At 39.9% G+C, this 22,120-nt stretch overlaps 1 protein-coding gene across 5 annotated transcripts; it reads right to left on the reverse strand.

The window, feature by feature from the left end:
• Positions 1 to 3,721: 3,721 nt before the first annotated feature.
• LOC113115458 (uncharacterized) lies at positions 3,722 to 10,530 on the reverse strand. 5 transcript variants are annotated; one of them, XR_003293891.1, is made up of 5 exons: positions 10,346 to 10,530; positions 10,179 to 10,247; positions 4,162 to 9,925; positions 3,995 to 4,063; positions 3,722 to 3,741 (listed from the first exon to the last, which is right to left on the reverse strand). XR_003293891.1 is itself a non-coding variant. In XM_026283041.1 (3 exons), the coding sequence occupies exon 3, from the start codon at positions 8,144 to 8,146 to the stop codon at positions 7,016 to 7,018; it is 1,131 nt and encodes a 376-aa protein (XP_026138826.1). In that variant the 5' UTR covers positions 8,147 to 9,925; positions 10,179 to 10,247; positions 10,346 to 10,530; the 3' UTR covers positions 3,755 to 7,015. The 5 variants fall into 5 exon arrangements, 2 of the variants coding, with proteins under 2 accessions (XP_026138826.1, XP_026138825.1); XR_003293890.1 differs by having other exon boundaries at positions 3,726 to 3,741; positions 3,995 to 9,925; XR_003293889.1 differs by lacking the exon at positions 3,722 to 3,741 and having other exon boundaries at positions 3,760 to 4,063.
• Positions 10,531 to 22,120: the final 11,590 nt, after the last annotated feature.

A 22,120-nucleotide genomic window follows, 5' to 3' on the forward strand; every position in this document is an offset into this window, starting at 1 on the left:
GGCCAGAGGAAACGTCACAGCCACGACAAGGCACCAGACTCCTTTTTTTGCTGGTCCCGGCTCACCCACCAATCCTATTACGGTGGGGCTGCTCACACTGGTCACAACTCACAAGAGGTATATGGATTTTCCACACTTGCAAAGTAACTGTTGACACGACGAATATTTCAGTGTACTCACACTTTCATTAACACTGGATCTTTCCACTTCTCTTCCAGATAACCGACATCCGACACAACTGGCAGCACGATCTCCTTCCTGCAATCCTAGCAGATCTTCAATGGGTGCTAACTTCACATCACACAATGCATCTGAACACAATGCTCCAATAAAGATATTCGTATACTCAGCCCTGTGTGTGTATCTCTCTTTGCCCAAACTCCACAGTACACCATACACTCTCTCTTCAAAAAATACAGTGGAGCGATTCTTAGGTCTCGCTTTGTGGTATCATCACTTTATTACATGTTTTTCAGAACATACTGCTCCACTCCATGCACATAAGAAGAAGGAGGGACCATGGAACTGGTCTGAAAAGTTCCAACATTCTCTAGAGCATGGGTGCCCAACCCTGCTCCTGGCGATCGACTGTCCTGCAAAGTTTGGCTCCAACCCTAATCAAACACACCTGGGGGGTTGGGCTCCCCTGCTCTAGAAGATTTGAAAGATGTTACTTTACTTTCTTATTTAAAGTGAGTGGTTATTTTACTCCCAATCATAAGGTGGCATTAGAGAGTCATTAGCTGTGTCCAAATTCAGGGTCTGCATCCTCCTTAGGATCCTTCCTACCCGGTTGAAGGAGGATGGGTCCTCCGACGACCGCAAAAACCGGAAGTCGGTGTTTGTGAATTTGGACAGCCTACTCTTCTTTCAGTTCCCTCCCTTAACCGTTGCTCATATCCTGTCGCCTAGCAACCGTGACAGCGCCAAGCAAGAAGCGGGTGAAGAGCTCATCGTTCTCTCCCCGGAGCTTTATAAACACTTCTGTCTGCTCTTTCGTCCTTAGAAGCGTTAAAACAGCTTCAATCACTAACAAATAAGCTGTGTGTAAGGGGATATTCACACAGGCAGTAAGGATGAAGCTAGTTTACGAAAGTAAAAGCCAGTTTTTAAAAAACATCGAAAATAATACTCCTCCCCCACTCCGCTACCGCTCGCTTCGTCCTGCCGAAAAGAATTATGGGATAGGTAGGACGCGAAAGGATCCATCACACCCATCCTTCGAATTCGGGGAAAAGGAGGACGCATTTGTGGGCCGCATTTGAAGGATCCTACGAATTTGGACAGCCTTCGTCGCGGCGCTGTGACGTAACATCCTTCAAATGCGTCCTCCGAAGGATGTAGACTCTGAATTTGGACACAGCCATTATCAGTGAAGTTTCTCTAGATCAGAGAATAAGAGAAGTAGGAAGTTTGTGAAAGGACACTTTGGTAATGTAGACATTAGCAATGTACAGGGCATGATTAGAAAAATGGGAGGGATTCACCATTTTAACAGGATACCAGTTTTAATAAGTGGAAATAGACACGTTACTAGTAACAAAGAAAAGGCAGAGGTTTTGGCTGAAGCATTTGTAAGGTGCATAGTAATGATAACATTTCAGATGAAATGAGGCAAAAAAAGAGAACAAAAATTTAGAGATAAGCTGTTGATCCACTGACAGACGGAGGTGGGCACAGACAGCTTAGTTAGTTTGGGCAGAAGAAGGTTTGGGATGATAGTTTTAAAGGGTTAGTTCACCCAAATATTAAAATTATGTCATTAATGACTGACCCTCATGTCGTTCCAAACCCATAAGACCTCTGTTCATCTTCGGAACACAGTTTAAGATATTTTGGATTTAGTCTGAGAGCTTTCTGTCCCTCCACTGAAAATATATGTACGGTATACTGTCAATGTCCAGAATGGTAATAAAAACATCTTCAAAGTTTTCCATGTGACATCATAGGGTCAGTTAGAATTTTTTGTAGCATCGGAAATACATTTTGGTCCAAAAATAGCAAAAACTATGAGTTTATTCAGCATTATCTTCTCTTCCAGGTCTGCTGTGAGCGCGTTCACAACACTGCAGTTTAGTGAAATCTGTTTCGCGAACGAATCATTCGATTTAACTGAACCAGTTCACCAAATTGAACTGAATCGTTTGAAATGGTTTGCGTCTTCAATAAGTATTAATCCACAAATGATTTAAGCTGTTAACTTTTTTAATGTGGCTGACACTCCCTCTGAGTTAAAACAAACCAATATCCTGGAGCAATTCATTTACTTAAGCTTCATTAGTCCATCTTTTTACAGTCCTTAATACAGGTTTAGCTGATTTAAGTTTCTGCCTGTAGGTCAGTATAGGATGAACCAAACAGTGATCTGAGCGCCCCAAAGCTGCTCGTGGAACAGAGTGATATCATCCTTTATTGTGGTGTAACAGTGATCAAATATATTCTGGTATATCTATATTCAGTATAGATATATTCATATCTCTGGTGGGACATGTGATGTGCTGTCTGTATTTTGGCAGTTCATTTAAAACCTTTTAAAGAATTTAAAACTTTATTAAATTCCCCAAGAATTATTAGAACAGAGTCCGGGTGTTGTTGTTCTGTCTCTGTGATCTGATCAGAGAGTTTCTGTAAAGCTGAGCTCATGTGCGCATGCGTAGGGATGTAAACATTCATCAGAATAAATTACTAAAACACAGCGAATAGAAAGTTAAGGTTAAGGAAGTTAAGGAAGAAACTTTCTAGATCTGAAAAAAGCACATTAGAGCCCTGCGCAGGACTGTTTACTTAAACCCGCACCCGCCCGCTCCCACTGAATGTATGACCACCGCCTGCTCCCACAAACTATGTGTTTCTCTCCCACCTGCACCCGCAATGTTTGTGTCGACTCCCGCCCACTCCCGCGGACTTTAACTCAGAGCTTGTGAAAAATGTACAGATAGGTACTCAATATTCGTTCAAGTTAACATCCAGAATAACCGATTTTAAACATGATTGCATTTAAATAATATGAAGTAACCGATCCTAAACCAAAGTGCCACACATAAATTGTTTTTTTGTTCAGTTTTTTTTTTTTTATTAGCGTTATAGAACATTAACCATTAAAACAAAACCGAAACTAGCAGCACATCAGTTTTTTCAAATGCAGGCAAGGCCTACTGTATACACGCACCAAACGATTAACTAGAAAATAACTTTAATATTAAATAAAAACAGATTATTTTGAAAATATGCTAGATATAATCTCAACAAAACAAATACACAACAAAATACAATGCTTTAAAAAAAAACTCACAAATTTCACATTCACAACAGCTTGCTTAACAGGCTATTGCAAAACAAAAGAAAATAAATAATACTATATATATATATATATATATATATATATAAATAAATAAATAAATGTGGCCTATGGATTATAAGGAAACGCCACACAATACAAAAAAAGTATATTTTATGGGTTTTATTCTGACAGCTGTCTCTCAGAAGGACAGCGATCGATGGGAGTAAGTACTGATGAAAAACAATCATAAAATAAAGTAAATCTTAGGACTCTGTTGTGCTTATTTGACAAAAAAAATCAAAAGATCAAGCACTGATTTCAAAATGTGAGAAATACAATCCAGAAATAGTCTCAAACTTTAAAAGTTCAGAGTACAAATATGGGCAATTTTTGTATTTCTGAATCACCCTTGAGTGAAATGAAATGGAGTAAAATAAAATAAAAATGAAATACGGTAGAGCCTAATATTGAATAACAATAACAGCACATTAGCCCACCAGTAAACTCCACCGTTTTCATGAAATACATGAGTAACAAAAAACACAATCTTTTAATACATTCTACTAATTTTATCAAAGTATGATATGTTTTAAGTACACTCATAATTGTTGCTAACATGAATTCCAACATTCCATGTAAACAGATTCAACGACAGGAAAATACACTGGCTTTAAATAAGGAAAATAAAACTTCAGTAACATTCACTGTACATACCCAGTCTTTGCACGTGTCCCAAAATGTGATCAAACCGATCCACCTCACACATGCAAATCCATAAACGTCCTAAAATGCGATCCATGAAACATTCATGAGTAGCATACTATGCTCATATACACACTTTATGCAATTTGTTCACAACTCCTGCAAGAATGTACATTTACCTTGCCAAAATCAAGATAATGGCACCAAACTTGAGCACCCGTTTGCTTATGTTGCTCTGCTCACTCTGAAAAACGTTCACATGCGATACATGCGGGAGTGCCGCAAAGCAAGTGTTGCAAACACAGTTTCTTAAAGGACCCGCAACCAATTTATGCTCAACGTTACGTTTTGTTAAATTTCTTCACTTGGCTACATTCTCCCCTGCTAAACCTCATTGTCCTCAATGATCAAATACATTTTTTTACTTCTTTAACAGCCTCCCTAAAGAACACACTCCCTAAGCTTGCCAACACTTGTGAAAAGACTTCAGGACTGAGTGAGACTGTATTACATGCAGACTTCGGTTCATTGAAAGGCTTTGAATGCACACCCGCATTGGCTCTTTTTGTTCTCCTAGGGGTCGGTACAGGCTTTTTCAGCAGGGTTTCCTCTACACTGAGAGTGGCACTGGTGTCAGGCATAAATTGCTCAGGTTCAGTATACCTCGGGTCAGTATCCTCTAGAATAATTTTGGGCTGACCTACAAGCACTTCACCTTCTGCCGAAGAGCTTCCAATCGCTTTTCTCTCTTGCATACTAGGGTAAGTGACTTCTTCTAGCACAACAAAATCAGGATCAGACTGAACTTCAACTTGCTCAGACTCTGCTGTTCTCTCTTGCTGTGTTTTAGGATGATAGTTCTCAGTGAAATCCAGCTCAGGTACAGAATTGACACAGGGTCTCAAGTCAGCTCGATGAAGTCTCTTGATAGGACCACCCTCAAGGGGCTCAACAGTATATGTAGTACCTTGCACATCTAGAACCTTGTATACCGTAGGACCCCATGAATCTTGTATCTTGTTCCTACCCAAAGGCCGGTGACGCAGATATACCTGTTGACCAACATTGATAATGGGACAATAGACCTTTTCATTCAAAGGGGCCAACCTCTCAGCAGCCTTGTGTTCAGCATATTTTCTTGCCTGTTCGTGAGCCTCTCTCAATCTCTCTTGATGAATCACTAACCAGTCTTGTTTTCTGTCTACAGGTTGCTCATGACCCAGCAGGGCATCAATTGGAAGGTGTGGATGGACTCCAAACAGTAAGTAGTATGGTGAGTATCCAGTGGTTGCATGTGGTGTGACATTGTAGGCATAAACCAACTCCGCTAGGTGTTCCGGCCACCGCCTTTTCTTTTCAGTGGGTAGTGTGCGCAGCAGATCATGGAGCGTTCGATTAAAGCGCTCACATTGGGCATTACCCTGAGGCCGGTATGGTGCAGTGCGCTGATCGTTTACAACACGATAAAGCAAACCATCTCGTTCACAGATACTTTTCCACTGCTTTATCAATGAAAATGTAGACTTTGATAGATGAGATCTTTCACAATGGGAAGGCTGTCTCCTCCTCTCCCAGAACGGTCTGACAGAACTGATGGTAGGATCGTTCTTCTGGAAATCTGCCAGTTCTGCAGTCGTGTAGCTTGGCAGAGTAGGTATGCTTCCCTGATTATCATTGTCTGCCTCTCCACCAGATTCCCACGCACGAATCTGGCGGACTCTGTAACACCTTTCACTGGCAATTACCAAGTCAGGTTCCAGGAATGTCCCTTTACTGATTATGTTACAGATGGCAACACAGTCATCATACTCGTCCGGAGTGGTAGGCTCCCCTGCTAGAGGCTGCCTAGAGAGGGCATCAGCAGCAGTATTATGTCGGCCTGGGCGGTTTTTAACTTCAAAGTCAAACACAGATAATTGAGCAACCCACCTTTGCTCAACTGCACCAAGTTTGGCTGTTTTAAGATGGCACAGAGGGTTGTTATCTGTGATAACCATGAACTTAGAACCTAGCAGATAACCACGAAACTTTTCAGAGATTGCCCATTTGAGAGCCAGCAACTCAAGTTTCATGCTGCTATAGTAACGGTCATTTATTTCTGCTTTCCGAAGCCTTCTGCTTGCAAATGCAATGACCCTCTTACAACCACCCTGCTCCTGATACAGTATTGCCCCTAAGCCTTCATGACTTACATCAGTCTCCAAGATGAATGGGAGACTAAAATCTGCATACCCTAATACAGGAGCCGTGGTAAGTTTCTCTTTCAGTAGCTCAAATGCTGACTGGCACTCAGATGACCACAAAGCACAGAAATTCTTCTTCTCTTGGCCGAACTGGCTAATACACAGACTCACTAAATCATGAAGGGGACCAGCAATTCTCGAAAAACCCTCTATGAACTTTCTGTAGTAACTACAGAATCCTAAGAACGAGCGCAGTTCCTTTACTGTGTTGGGGACTTTCCATTCCTTTACTGCCTCAATTTTCCCTGGATCTGTAGCAATTCCTTGAGCTGACACTTGATGACCTAAAAAGATTACTTCTGCTGCAGGAAGTGGCATTTCCCAGGCTTGACTTTGAGACCCGTTTCCTTTAACCTCTTAAAGACTGTTTCCAACCTCTGTAAGTGCTCTGCGAAAGTGGGTGCATACACTAGTATGTCATCCAGATATACTAACATGATTTGGAAAATAAGATCACCCATTGTAGTCTGCATAAGACGTTGAAATGTTGATGGGCCATTACAAACCCCAAAAGGCATACGGCAGTACTCAAAATTCCAAATGGAGTTGTAAAGGCTGTCTTATGTCTGTCACGCTCATGAACGGCAACCTGATGATATCCACTCGCCAGGTCAATCGAAGAGAAAAATGTTGCTCCCTGAAGTGCATCAAAACTCTCATCGATCCTAGGTAAAGGGAATGCATCTCGTTGTGTCTTAGAGTTGAGCTGTCTATAGTCAACGCATAGCCTGAGGCTACCATCCGTTTTTCTTACCAGTAAAATAGGTGAAGCAAAAGCACTGTTACTTTCTCAGATCACTCCTTTCTTGAGAAGCTTACTGATATGTTCTCTAACTTCCTTGTACTGTGTCGGTGGTATACGCCTGTAAGGCTGTGTCACTGGAATATCATCGGTTACATGGATCTCATGTTGCACCTTATCAGTGAAACCAAGATCTTCATCCTCGAGTGCGAACACATCAGAATACTGCATCAACAAATTACTCGGCTCTGTTTGCTGCTCAAGGGTACCACCGATATGGAGCTTACTGAGGAACTCTTTTGAGCTGTTCTCCAATACCTGATCACTTTTGGTGTTAACAGTTATTTCCTCAGTATCAGCTGAAATACGTTGGAACTTAACCTCACATGTCTCATTCAATTTCAAATTCTCAATGTGAGTTACAGTCCCAAGCCTGGTTCGGGCCCGCAACCAGATGTCTTCTGGGGAAAGATTCACCACTTGCACAGGAAACAACTGTTTCCCTGCGGCCACCAGACAGGGAACAACAATTAATCCACCTGGTAATGGTATATTCAGTGGCTCTAGTAGGTAGTCAAATGAGTCATCATGTGACATATGTTTTGTACGTTTAGCCAGCACAGTCGCAACTGAAGAAGCAGGTATGTGTACCATGTCTTTTCCAGTTAGACAAACAGCTGTCCTTCTCTCTTGGCTACTTGCATGGTGCAGTTGTTGAAATGCCTCTCTCCAATTAGACTGCAATTTCCCACCAAGGGTGATGTCAAACTCTGCATGTACCAGTTGTCTGCATCTGCTGATAATATTCATGCCAATTAGTGCTGGTACAAGAGGGGAGTTCAGTGTGTCTCTGACTACAAGGAAGCCGCATTCAGAGAGGACAATACCCATGGTTTCAACTTTCAACTCAAGGTAACCGAGATAAGGTATGTCCAAACCATTGGCCGCAGTTATTTTCAGCCATCCTGATGTTGAGAGCATATCTTTATCCTCACCACACAGGTGTTCCCTGAAAAAACTCTCAGAAATAGTGCTGACTTGACTTCCTGTATCCAGCAGACAAGTGGCACTCACCTCATTTATTTTGAGATTAGCAATAGGACATTTTCCAACAGCACGTTCAAGTAGTCTATCACGACTAGTATCTACACTAGTTGAGCCAACTGACTGCCCTCGCATTGCCTGGCTCACAGCAACCGAGGGCGGGTGTTTCCCTGGGGCCCAGAGCTAGTAGCTTGGTCTGTAACAGCCTGTTTGTTTCTTCTCATGCACCTCTTAGCGATGTGTCCTACACCATTACACCGGAAACAAATTGGCTGCCCATCATCTGTAAACCTTGGCTGCACATTGGGGTTGCTTTGGGTTACAGGCTCTGACTTGAAGCACTTTGTGGTGAGTTTCTCCACAGCTTGGGTTAGCTCTCCTATAGCTCTTCCTTGTTCTGCTACAATTTTCAAAACTTCTTCAAGACTAACTGTTTTTGTTTCAGGTGCAACAGCAGCACATTGGGCTTCAACGGTCTCAGATACAACACTATGATTGCTGATTACTTTTGGGACACGAGGCTTGGGATCTTCTAAAGACCACGTGAGAGCTTCATCTCGCACTTCAATAAGTGTTGACTCTGGCTTGTCTCTAACCAGCTTTCGAAGGTCTCTCCTAAGGCTAGCGTCTCTAATGCACTCAATAAATTGATCTCGAATTGCCATGCTCGCATTTGCAACAGCATTTGCTGATTGTTTCTGAATAGAGTTCAGAATCTGGGACAGTGCATGGGAGTAGGCACGAATATCCTTCCCTTCTAATTGTTTACGGCTATAGAATGTTTGCAATAGCTGAGATACACTGCGCTTTTCTCTGAAAGCTTCTCTCAGATATTCAAAAATGTCACATGGATGTTTTGCATCATTCCCCATTCGCAATCTGACCTCCTCTAAAGCTGCCCCTTTAAGAAGTGAGAGGACAAAGTCTAACTGGTCTTCCATAGTCTGACTTCTAGCATGCATCACCCTCTCTACCTCTTCAATAAACTCGTCAACATATCTCCCATCTTTGTTCAAATCACCACTGAATGGTTATATGTGACGTTCTCTTGGTATATAAATGTAAGACCTGGTTGGCTCTCTACTTAAGTTAGCAATTGCTGCCATAGTTTCCTCATGCTTTCTATTAAGTTCTTGAATTTGTACGTACATGTCATGCCTACCACTACTTGCACCCTGTTCATCACCATACTCATCAACTGGTAAAAGTGGAGCAACATCATCTGATTGTGACATTGTTGCAGTATACAATTTTCTTCAGTTTAACAAAATGGAAACAGTTGCTTTGGACAAAAATAGTCTCTTAATCAGTTCGCTATTATTTGGGAGTCAAAGGATATGTTCTCAGCTCCTCATAGAATACACCCCACTTCCTTTTTAGACAGTCTCTTCATAGGTGTCTCCTCGGAAAGCACGATGCAGACCACAATGGATAAGGCACTCTTCTTCCTCTCGCTTAGCAGTACAGTACCTTCACTCCGTGTTCCGCAAGCACCTATCTTCAGCTCTACCGTATTTCAAGACATAAAAAAACTATAGACTCCCAACAGTCAGATACCTCACTCCTGGTACCAAAATGTGGCCTATGGATTATAAGGAAACGCCACACAATACAAAAAAAGTATATTTTATGGGTTTTATTCTGACAGCTGTCTCTCAGAAGGACAGCGATCGATGGGAGTAAGTACTGATGAAAAACAATCATAAAATAAAGTAAATCTTAGGACTCTGTTGTGCTTATTTGACAAAAAAACAAAAGATCAAGCACTGATTTCAAAATGTGAGAAATACAATCCAGAAATAGTCTCAAACTTTAAAAGTTCAGAGTACAAATATGGGTAATTTTTGTATTTCTGAATCACCCTTGAGTGAAATGAAATGGAGTAAAATAAAATAAAATGAAATACGGTAGAGCCTAATATTGAATAACAATAACAGCACATTAGCCCACCAGTAAACTCCACCGTTTTCATGAAATACATGAGTAACAAAAAACACAATCTTTTAATACATTCTACTAATTTTATCAAAGTATGATATGTTTTAAGTACACTCATAATTGTTGCTAACATGAATTCCAACATTCCATGTAAACAGATTCAACGACAGGAAAATACACTGGCTTTAAATAAGGAAAATAAAACTTCAGTAACATTCACTGTACATACCCAGTCTTTGCACGTGTCCCAAAATGTGATCAAACCGATCCACCTCACACATGCAAATCCATAAACGTCCTAAAATGCGATCCATGAAAAATTCATGAGTAGCATACTATGTTCATATACACACTTTATGCAATTTGTTCACAACTCCTGCAAGAATGTACATTTACCTTGCCAAAATCAAGATAATGGCACCAAACTTGAGCACCCGTTTGCTTATGTTGCTCTGCTCACTCTGAAAAACGTTCACATGCGATACATGCGGGAGTGCCGCAAAGCAAGTGTTGCAAACACAGTTTCTTAAAGGACCCGCAACCAATTTATGCTCAACGTTACGTTTTGTTAAATTTCTTCACTTGGCTACATACATATATATATATATATATATATATATATATATATATATATATATATATATATATATATATATATATATATAAATTAAGCCTACTAGATACACTTTATGTCTAAATTCCTGCATAATTGTCTAAAATAATGCATGCTGATAAATAGCAATCTTTCAAAACTTCATTTTATAAGGCTAATTAAAATTTATCCAATGTAATAATCTAACCTTAGCAAACATATCCTGAATAAAATGCAAAAACTGAAGAAGTGTATTTGATTTTCGATCACTTTATTTCCGTGAAAATAGCTGCCATTTTTGTGCAACAGATCATTCAAAATCCTTAAAACACAAACGTGCGCACACATACGGGATTAAATGTGCGTAGATCTTTAAACAATACACCTAGATTATTAAGCCTGTGAAAAGCACACACAAGATGCACTTAAAGTAAAGTAAAATAAAATGCACTTAAAGAAGGCTTGGATTATGAGCTGTTTTGACCGAGCGGAGCGGAATCTTCAGAAAGGCGCTCAGCACTCTAAAGGAAATATTACCACTCCGCTCGGATCACATGCTCTGGTGGGAATGCTCAAAATAAAACACATTTTTTTCCATTAACAAATGAGAATTGTTTCCAGATGTTTGACTTGCCTTACTTTGATTTTGACACGTAAACAGCAGCTTTAAATTGACTACTAATTTCTACTACACACCACTGTTCTATATATAGTGTAAATGAATACCAAATACTTTTGCACTCTCTGTCTATATTATGAAAACTAGTAAATATAACCCTAATTTATATTAATTTTATTTTCCCTAATAGTAATGACAATAGTCTGTGTTTCTCTGTTCAAACAGCAATTGAGTAAGTGCATTAATTCAGCAATCACAATCGCAAACAATACAGTCGAGATCTCATGACAGAACACAGACCAGCTGAGCGACACTTTCATTAGATTGCTAAATTCCAGCTTGTTAGTGTTTTCAGATCATCGTCGGCAGCACTTCCGCGATGAGGAGTAAGCACATGCTCATGGTTGCCAGATTGCTTAAAATAAGCAAACTAAGCCAGAAAATGTGTCCTTGTAACAGCGAAGCTCTGATTCAGGGATTTAAATCAGTTTCAGCAGATAACTCTTGTTATCTGGCAACTGCTCTCATAAAAGCTCTCGTAGTAGAGGTACGTAGAGCAGTCCACAGGGACATGTTCCTTTTTTGGAAGTTCTTTTGGGAAAGTATACTTGAATTTGAAATATTCAATATTCCCGATATTTTCACATTTTACATCGTCTTCAAATTATTCTGATATCATCGCTAATAGTCAATGTATCACCCATTCCTATGTAGCAATATCACTCTTAATATAGGTGAACAGAAGTCATATATTACATTTCCCTGTGGGATCAGCCTAACCAAAGCAAAGTCAAAAGAGATTTTGCTTCATTAAAGAAGCCGAGTGTAGATGACAGCAAACCAATATCCCATACTGAAAACCATACAATATATGTACATTACAGTGGTCTGGGCAGAGTCAGTCAATCACATTTCCTCCTAATAGATTAGATATTTCAAATACAATTCTTTAACTTTGTCATATTTTTTGACCTACCAACTACCAACTGTACACTTTATTGAGTGAAATGATTCCTAATAGTTTATTGTGCAGGAAGATCTAAGTGCCTTTCTACAAATTGCTCGCTCCATAGCTTGGCCATCACAGATGAGATGAAGACCAGTAAAAGAGGGTGTTGAGTTCTGTCCACCCTACAGCTCTGCTTAAGCATTTGCCTTGACCTTCAAATCCTGTCTGCATATAAACCTCACATCTTTCTTCACCAGCTTTCACCCACCCTCAATTCGTTTTCCCCACCCAAATTCTCACAGAACTCTTCATCTAGTTTAAGAAATACACACATGCTCATCATGCGCAAGGAAGACCTTACGACTACAATGCTTGGCAAAGCTAAGCCATATCAGAATGCTATTGGAATGCACTGAGACTGCCATGTTAGACAGATTTTTTTGTGCCACTTTTCTCAGTTCTTCAAATGCACAGGGCATGTCAGACCATGGAAACTGAGAATGTTTTGTTTAGAAGCAGTGAAGAAAAGGGCTTAGCTTATCTCTGTATGTCTGCAGCTGATTAGGAGAAATGTATCACTGTTTTGCTTGTGGAAAGGGTGTTGCTTGAGGGTTGTTAATGAAGTCAAAAAATGTCATAGAGGTTCTTAACTGTAGGGCTAGTTCACCCGAAAAAAAAAAAAAAGCAAATTCTGTAATGATTTCTGTATTCTGTTGTTATACTTGAGCACTAAAGTACAAAGTGAGAATTTATAAGAATCTTCACTCTGTTGAGTAGTTCATAGATTTATGTAATGAACAAGACACAATTTTACTAATCCCCAACATTAGATAGCTGATTACTTATAAACTGCTGTTAATTCATCGTGTTGAGAATTTTGTTTTGCATGCTAAACATATAAAATTTTGTGTTACATAGATGGAAAGAAATTTGTGTTTAAAACAACTTGAATGTGAAAAGTAAATTACTGTACATGTTTTCAAACATCTCATAGTGAAAAACATCTCCAGCTCCACTACAGAGCTCTCAAATCCTTGACCTACTTCTCAGGCGTCTATACAAACTCTCATTTCTGATACTGTCCACACACTTGCTGGACAACGGCCAGATCAGCTCCCCGCTCTTTCACTGAATTATTCTCACATTTACCCACGCCAAGTCAGGGTGGGTCCCCATGTACAGCGAATGATTTGCCAGCAAGCCCTCTTATAACAATTGAGTCGGATTGGCCATCACTTTGGGAACCAATTAAGTGTCAAATCAATCACCATGAAATGCAGTACTTGGCTAGAATCCGAAAAATATTATTCAGCCATCACCTCAGCTCGATCCACAGGGGCTGGCACTGCACTGGGATAATGGAGGAAATCTACAGCACAATCTCCTCTCAGTGGAAACATGAGGAATTATTCAGAAAGGAACAAAACTTCCTCCCTCTATGCTTTCTCTCAGCAGAGGAAATAGTATGCAAAGAGGGCTTATTGGATCAAATGTTGCATCTATATTTGGGTGATTTGGTGATTAGTGTGGATGTCTGGGGTGAGAGATCACTGAAATTACATTTGAATAAGCATGGATAACAAGAATAAATAAACAAATAACACTATCCTGAAAATCAAGGCTTTTAAAAAGGGTAGGATTAATTGTGACACACGATATTTTACCATTTGAGTTCATAATAAAATCATGGGGAAAGAGAGAATAAGACATACGGTTCAAATTGTATAGCCATTTTTCTTTCTGCCGGCTCAAAATAAAAAAAAATAAAAAAGGGTCAACAGCTTTACAAGGCATTTCAGACAAATGCCAAGATGTTTAGTCAAACTATATGAGCTGGTGCCAGCTTGTAACCATTACTCTAGAAATCCCACATATTTATGGCCATCAGAAATGACATGGCAGTGATGTACTAACATACAGGCCTTATTCAGGATAGGGTTGTTCTTGGCATGTGCACAGGTATGCAGTCTTGGACATGTGAGGTATTAAGCATGAAATTATTGAAAGTTGTAGATAAGTTACAGAGGTCATGATGAAGTTAATTCACCAGAGACTGTCATTACACCAAAGTGGCCAATTTTTTTAGGCAATGTAAAAACGATTACTTGCTGTCCGTTGAGTCAGGCCCATATTTTACAAGTAAAAACAGCACAGTGTAATGATAGGAGTGGTTACACTATAGAAAATGTATTGTGTGATATCTGCTATTGGAGCTTTTAAAAGGCCTATTCAGACCAATTTGGTGCAGGGAATTTTCTAATATATATATATATATATATATATATATATATATATATATATATATATATATATGTATTATTATTAAAGATTCTACTTAAAAGTATTAAGCTTTAAGAGATTTAGTTTGGTGATGGACAGATAAAATTTGACTTAATATTGCAATTACAGTAAAAGGAAAACATTTACTTAGTTATATTAACAGTGCCGATAAATAAAAAAAAATCGGTGAAATATGAAATAATTGACAAATAATCACAAAATGTTCCAAAAGATGATTGTGTTCAAAAGAAGGGGAAAAAGAACCAAAAGAAATGTGTGCAAGAATTCCTCGGTAAACACCTTTGCTTGCACTGGCCCACACAAGCCATAACTCTGCCTCAGTGACAAGCCAAGTGGGAGTTAAAATGTGCAATGTGTCCAATAATGTAAGGCTTTGTTTTTTTTCTATAACTATATACAGTAAAAGCACAATAGATATGCTATTTTCAAGGCAAGCAGAAGTTGATCCATAACTATCTAGGATATCCGTTACACCTTAATTTCTCATTGGTTTCCAAACCAATAATTGAAAGCAATTTTCAATTGAATTAAATTCAAGTTTATTTCTATAGCGCTTTTTACAATACGGATCATTACAAAGCAACTTTACAGAAAATTATGTTTCTACAATATTTAGTAGTAGTTTATGGTGGTGACTGTCAGTTACGTTTGACAGGATTTTTAGAAAAAATTAATACAAGACGTAGTCAGCTAGACGATGAACATTATTAATATTATTAATTAATAATTGATATATGATGCAGTCACACTTGTAGCAATATTTGTTAGTTCTGTTGTTGATTCAGGGTTAGCATCATCTGGGGTCCTCTGAGGGTCAGCATCATCTCTTCTCAGGTGTTCTGGATCCAGACTGTATAATAATATTACCAAGGGGAAACATGTATATTGGAAATAGAAGGGGACCTATGACAGATCCTTGTGGCATTCCATATTGTACTGATGATAAATGAGATGACAACCCATTTAAGTAAACAAAATGGTAGCCATAGGACAGGTAGGATCTAAACCATCTTAGAGCCTGCCCTTGAATGTTTTGTAATCTATCTATGAGTATGTCATGATCTATGGTGTCGAACGCAGAACTAAGATCAAGTAAGACTAGAAATGAGATGCAGCCCTGATTTGAGGCAAGGAGCAGGTAATTTGTGATTTTAACAAGTGCAGTTTCTGTGCTATGGTGGGGCCTGAAACCTGACTGAAATTCTTCATACAGATCATTTTTATGCAGGAAGGTGCTCAATTGAGTAGACACAACTTTTTCTAAAATGTTTGACATAAATGGAAGATTTGAAATAGGCCTATAATTTGCCAGTACACTAGGATCTAGTTTTGGTCTCTTAATTAAGAGGCTTGATAATCGCCAGCTTGAATGGTTTTGGGACGTGACCTAAAGATAACGACGAGTTTATGATATTGAGAAGCGGTTCTTCAGCTACAGGTAACAGCTCTTTCAGTAATTTAGTGGGTACAGGATCTAATAAACATGTTGTTGTTTTAGATACAGTGATAAGTTTATTTAGCTCTTCCTGTCCTATGGTTGTAAAGCACTGCAGTTTATCTTTGGGTGCGATGGATGAAACTGAAGTGTTAGATGTTGTAGAATCTACATTCGCTAATGTATTTCTAATGTTATCTATTTTATCAGTGAAGAAATTCATAAAGTCATTACTATTTAACGTTGGTGGAATATTTGAATCAGGTGGCGTCTGGTAATTTGTCATTTAAAGTGACAAAAAGTGAATGTGAAAGTGACGTGACATTCAGCCAAGTATGGTGACCCATACTCAGAATTTGTGCTCTGCATTTAACCCATTTGAAGTGTACACACACAGAGCAGTGAACACACACACACACACACTGTGAGCACACACCCGGAGCAGTGTTCATCATTTATGCTGCAGCGTCCGGGGAGCAGTTGGGGGTTCAATGCCTTGCTCAAGGGCACCTAAGTAGTGGTATTGAAGGTGGAGAGAGAACTGTAAATGCACTCCCCCCACCCACAATTCCTGCCGGCCCGGGACTTGAACAAAACGAACGTTTTAACGAATCCGAAAATTTACGCCAAAACCACTTTACACGCGATTTACACAAAAATTTGTTCTGCTCATGTTTCATGAATGAGACCCATTGTGTTTACTAACAAATTCACACCTTCGCCTGTTTAGACCAAGAAGCTTTAATATCTGGACAAAGCCATCCATAAATGTTTTGCCCTCCTGGTGTCTGCAACCATAAGAGCAGTACACAGCTACTTCTGAATAACTTTCAATGGAATATGATGTTTTTGGAAACATTGTGTGTAGGTATAGCATAGGGACTAACTGGGCCATGCTAACTGGCCAAACCTTGAACCTTCGGTTTAGACTGAGCTGTAATTTTATACAGTTGACTTTTCAGTGCAACCAACCGTGACAAGATTTTGACTTCTTTTCTGCTCTCCACTGCCAGATGTGTTCTCCGTAAGCCAGAGACCTCGTGAAATCAAACCATGGCTACATGCACAACAGCTAAGCATGCAAACTCATAAGAGACTAAACAATATGCAATCAACACTTTAGTCTTTCTTGTCACACGAAGAACAATCCATTCAGTGTAGCCAAAAATGTGTCTGAAGTTATGTTATGGTGTCATAACTTTACAGTTTGTGACCATCTGATGAATATTCTATCTCTGCTTTTTTCTCTTTCTTCTCATTTTCTGTATACTCAGTCAATGAGATCACCGCTACTTTTAGGAGAGAAAACATGTAGTCTTCGGCACAGAGAACTGTTCCCAGAAATCTGCAGGGGCTAATATGTTTCTGATTCTGCAGCCAAATAAATGTCACACTACTCTATTGATTAGCCTGAGAGAGTGGCCACAGGCTGATGCTTGGCACACTTCATTTTTTCTTTATGCTCTTTTCTATTCAAACTATATGTTTGCGTTTGATGCATCTCCCCTTGAAGTGTTTTGTTCTTTTGCCAAAATATTGAAAATTGTCAAAAGATTTCAAGGTGGAACTTATATGCAAGGTCTCCAAGCAATACCCCTAAAAGAATTTGAGTAACACTTTATTTTACAGGTCTGTTCAGGCCAAGTCAAATTTACTTGGACAGTGCTTTTCACAGAACATATATTTTCAAAACAGCTACACAGAAAGTCATGGTGTCAGTAATGGAACATAGAGTGATTTTCAGGGCTGGACAATACAGAGATGATATACTGTAAATTATCCTTTGGCTTAAGATCCACTGTAGCTACATTGTGTTTATTATTTTGTCTAGCACAGACATCAGTGCCAAAGTATTTCAGGCAAATTAATTCATCCATTCATTTAACCAGGGTAAAAAAATTGACCTGGCCTGGAAGTGACCTGGGTAAGATGGAGTGCCACATTATAAGAAAAAGAACACAAAAAACACTGTATCAAAGTACAATTAAAAATATTTACAAGTTGATTCTTTCTATAACAGCTCATAGATCAAGAATCTAAGATTTCATTGACACTTGAATGAATGAATGAATGAATGAATGAATGAATGAATGAAAGAATGAATGATGCATTTATATAGTGCTTTATTGTGTATTTTTTTGGACACCCAAAGCACTTTACAGTCATGTGGGGAGTCTCTCCTCAACCACCATCACTTAAGGTCTGCAACTTCAAGTTGTATTGTAAACAGTTCCAGTCATATGTTGCCACAAACTGAAAAGACAACCAAACTACCAAAAAAGAGCACAAGTCCTGTGTGCGAAGAGAACGGTGCCCTTTGAAAGAATTGGCTCACACTGGCCCGACAGTGGAAAAGTGGCTATTGTGTTCTGCCCACTAAGTAGCTTACAAGCCAAGAGATTGTTTCATTTTACAATCCAGTTTTTTTTTTCAGTCTAGTTTTTAATATACTAAAATCAGCAGAATTGAAAGTCTTGGACAGATTAGATAAAAGTGATACACAATAATGACCTTTATCAACCACCTCAGTGATATCTTTTATAACCCTAGTCTGTGGTCGTGCTGTGTTGCTCCTTACAGAGAGATTTAAAAACCTTTAAGACAAAATTCAGTTTAGAAATCGGCCTATAGTTACAGTTATTCATATTGGATGATTCTCCTCCTTTGAACATTCCTGTTTTCCATGTTGTTTTTCACGTCTATAATTTTAGGTACCTTAAACAATGATCCTGCAGCAAAAAAAATGTTTATTAAAACAGTTCAGCATAGTTCCTTATTCCGAGATTTTGATGGTATTGTCCAATAAGCATAAGGGAAATCCTGCAGCATTTAATTTTTTATTTTTACACCGGAAAATAATCAAAATAGATTATGAGTAGTTTAATGAAAAAAAAAAATCAGCTTTGGCTTTCCTTGTCATCATTGTACATCTATTACGTAATTGTCTAAAACAAAGCCATTCGAATTCAAGATTTAAAATCTTGTCCAAAAACCAATTGCCCAAAAAGTATAAATGCAAGTATAACAATTTTCAAATTCAATTGGTTGTCATTTTGGTGATGATTTTAAGAAATGTAGGATATGGATTTAATTTCAGTTAGCATTTAGCAATGTTAGTGAGCAAATAAGTCACTGTCATTTCACAGCCAACATATCAAGTGATGTCAAGTCAATAGAGACGTTGAGCAGTATGGCAGAGCAGGTTCTGATGCGTCGGTACCATCTTTCTGATGGCAGAATTGTGGCTTTACTTGCACACTGTGCAAGGAAAATAACCAGGATGGAGGGAAGAGGGACACTGATGATCTTTGAGGCTGAATTCACTGTGCGCTGTAGGGTCTTGCAGTCTCCGGCATGCAGTTCCCGTACCAGACAGTGATGCAGCTGGCCAACACACTCTCAATTGTGGCCCTGTAGAATGTGGTGAGGACAGGTTGAGAAAATCTTGCTTTCCAGCTGGGGCAGGAAGAGGAGGCACTGATGGGCCTCTTAGAGTGATGTGGTGTTGTTGGTCTAGGTGGGTAACTTTGTTATGTTTTACACCACCAGGAATTTAGAGCTGCTGACTCTCTCCTCAGTCAAGCCATCGATAGTTAGTGTTCAGTTCCTGTTGTACAGAGCTGCACTAAGTGGAACAGAGCAGGCACAAACCTAGAACAATGGTAAGAGAATTATTCAATTCTTTAATGTATGACATAATTAATAAACTACTGTATGATTTATAATATTAACATGCCCCATAGGTATGCCTTCATCATCTTTTCATATCTTGCTTTTATTCATAATATATAGGTGCCTATTTGATTAATCCTGGCAGAAAAAAAAAGACAAAAACACAATCATATTGATTATGGCTCCATTCATTATGCATGCAACTTGTAATGATGGTGGAAATCATCTCTGGTTACGAATGTAACCATGGTTCCCTGAGTAGGGTACGAGACACTGCGTCCTCTAGTGGCCACTATGGGGAACACCTCATCGTAACATGTGTCTGAAGCATACATTGAAAAAACACCAACTTGTTGGCCGGCTACAGCCTCTGATGTCATTACCGGCACGACTATATAAAAGCACCGGGAGAACACGTAATTCACCTCTTTGTCTGAAGCTTGCATAAGAAGCATGGCAGGGAGCTAGAAGATGCAGGGAACCATGATTACATTTGTAACCTGAGACGTTCCCTTTCAAGGGAATTTCGAACTGCATCCTTTAGGGGTCACTATGGGGAACAGTATACCCACGCCGCCATGCTGAGGCGAGTGCAGGCCAGAATCATGGCTAGCACTAAGCACCAACTCTACCATTTCCACAGGAGTTGCCCCTGGGATGTTTAGACTGCTGTCTGTGGCAGTACCCCTTACAGCCAAAGCCCTAAGCTACATACCCAAATTTATTGCTAATAATTTCGCTGAAAGAGCTGTCTAAAGTCTCTCTAGTAGCAACACCCTGTTTAGATTGATATCCTAGGATACATAGGTGGAGTGGCGCCAAAGATGAACGGGCTTTTACCAACTCAAGAAAGGGCACAGAGTAACCGCACAAAGCTCTCACCATATAGGATTTTAGAAAGAACACAGAATGCTAGCGTGTGGATTTCAGAAAGTGTGCAAAGACTTTACGTGCACACTGACCATAGCATGGATTTTCAAATGCTGTTCTAAGGAGGGGCTCTCGTGGCACTCTGATAGAGCAGGTCATAGATGGAAAAACAGTATGATTGAGAGTCATCAACTCGATCTATGGAAACAATATTGGAGCACTCTGGGAAAAACAGAGAACTCAGTTCTCAGTTTTTGGAAAAAGGGGTGTGCTGCTAAATAACCACAAGAATCACCCAAATAGCCTCTCATATTGAGGGAAGTGATGCTTCAATTGTAAAACCAAATACACAGTGGCTGAATGGAGCCCAAGGAACCAAGGTCTAATCATCTCAAGAAAGGGAACGAGGCAGAGCTCGAAACCCTTACCGTACAGGATTTCAGAAAGTGCGCAGAGTCTTGCATGCACACTTACCATCATGTGGTTTTGAGAAAGTACACAAAGCTTAGCGTGTGTACCTAAAGGTTCCTAAGCATCGCAGAGGCACTGAATCGCACAGGAGAGGCAAGCTCAAATGGGGCAGGATATACAAGACTTCTGTAACTGCCACCTCCACTTCCCGCTAGATGCGACAGCACCACTAAGAGGCCAGGAGACACCTTAGTTTGACCTGGCCGGACATCCATGAAATTCCCTGCAGTGCTGTGCCAGGCCTGATGATCAAGGAGGTTCCCGCAGAAGCCTGTGATCTCAGCCACCTAATACCGGAACTGGTAATTGCTGGCAAGTGTTTAATAAACATTGTAATTGAGCACTGCAAAGGAAACTCAGAGAGTTTATTAGTAGACACATAACCACCAGCAATGTAATACACATAAGTATATACAGAGAGGGTTACATTCTCACCCACCCTTCTGCGCTGGAGCCCAACTCAAGGGGCACCTCCTTTTAGTTCAGACCATCAGTAAGGTGGTTGCTATGAACAAAAAAACAGCCAAAAACATTATAGATGTAGCATAGGGAAACTGTTATGCGAGAGGTTTCCACCTAACCTCAATCAGGTGGAGAACTGGTGGTTACAGGGGAATTAGGAAGGGGAGGATAAAAGCAGAAGTTAAAAATCCCTGAAGGGAACGAGTAGATTCCTCGGTATGAGATTCGGATGAGAAAGCTGCCTCGTCTGGATCACATCCATTCGGTTCTGCTTATTTACTTGTGACCCACGATTCCTCCTACCACTTGCTGCTGGGGGGAGAGGAGCGCGAGTCGCAACACTAGCCTTCTGTGCACCTCTTTGGTCCTCAGATTGAGACAGACCAGGACCCCAATGTTGTTCGGGGGCTCGGGCCTGGACCTTCGTGGAACGAAGGATCTGAAGGCAGCAGAGCGCGCCTTCATCTCCCTAAACTTCTCGATCACTGTCTCAAAGGAAATACCGATACATTCAGAAGGTGAAACCTGAGTTTTGAGAAGAAAGCCTTTTCTTTCTTCCCGATGTCTGCCAGGTTCATCCACAGATGGCCTGCTTGGTAGCATGGAGATAGGTCCGTGGGTGGCGCAGCTACCTGATCAGAGGCCCTTGCCCCCATCCAGGTCTCTTAGAAGATCAGCCTGATATGCTTGAAGCACCACCATCGTGTGTAACAAAGCCATCTAAGTATCAGATAGTGATCTAAGTATCAGATAGTGTTAAAGATATAACATCATCCTCCCGAGGCTCTCTCTCATCCGCC

The sequence above is a fragment of the Carassius auratus genome, chromosome 15, assembly GCF_003368295.1.
Source record: "Carassius auratus strain Wakin chromosome 15, ASM336829v1, whole genome shotgun sequence".
Lineage (NCBI taxonomy): Eukaryota > Metazoa > Chordata > Actinopteri > Cypriniformes > Cyprinidae > Carassius > Carassius auratus.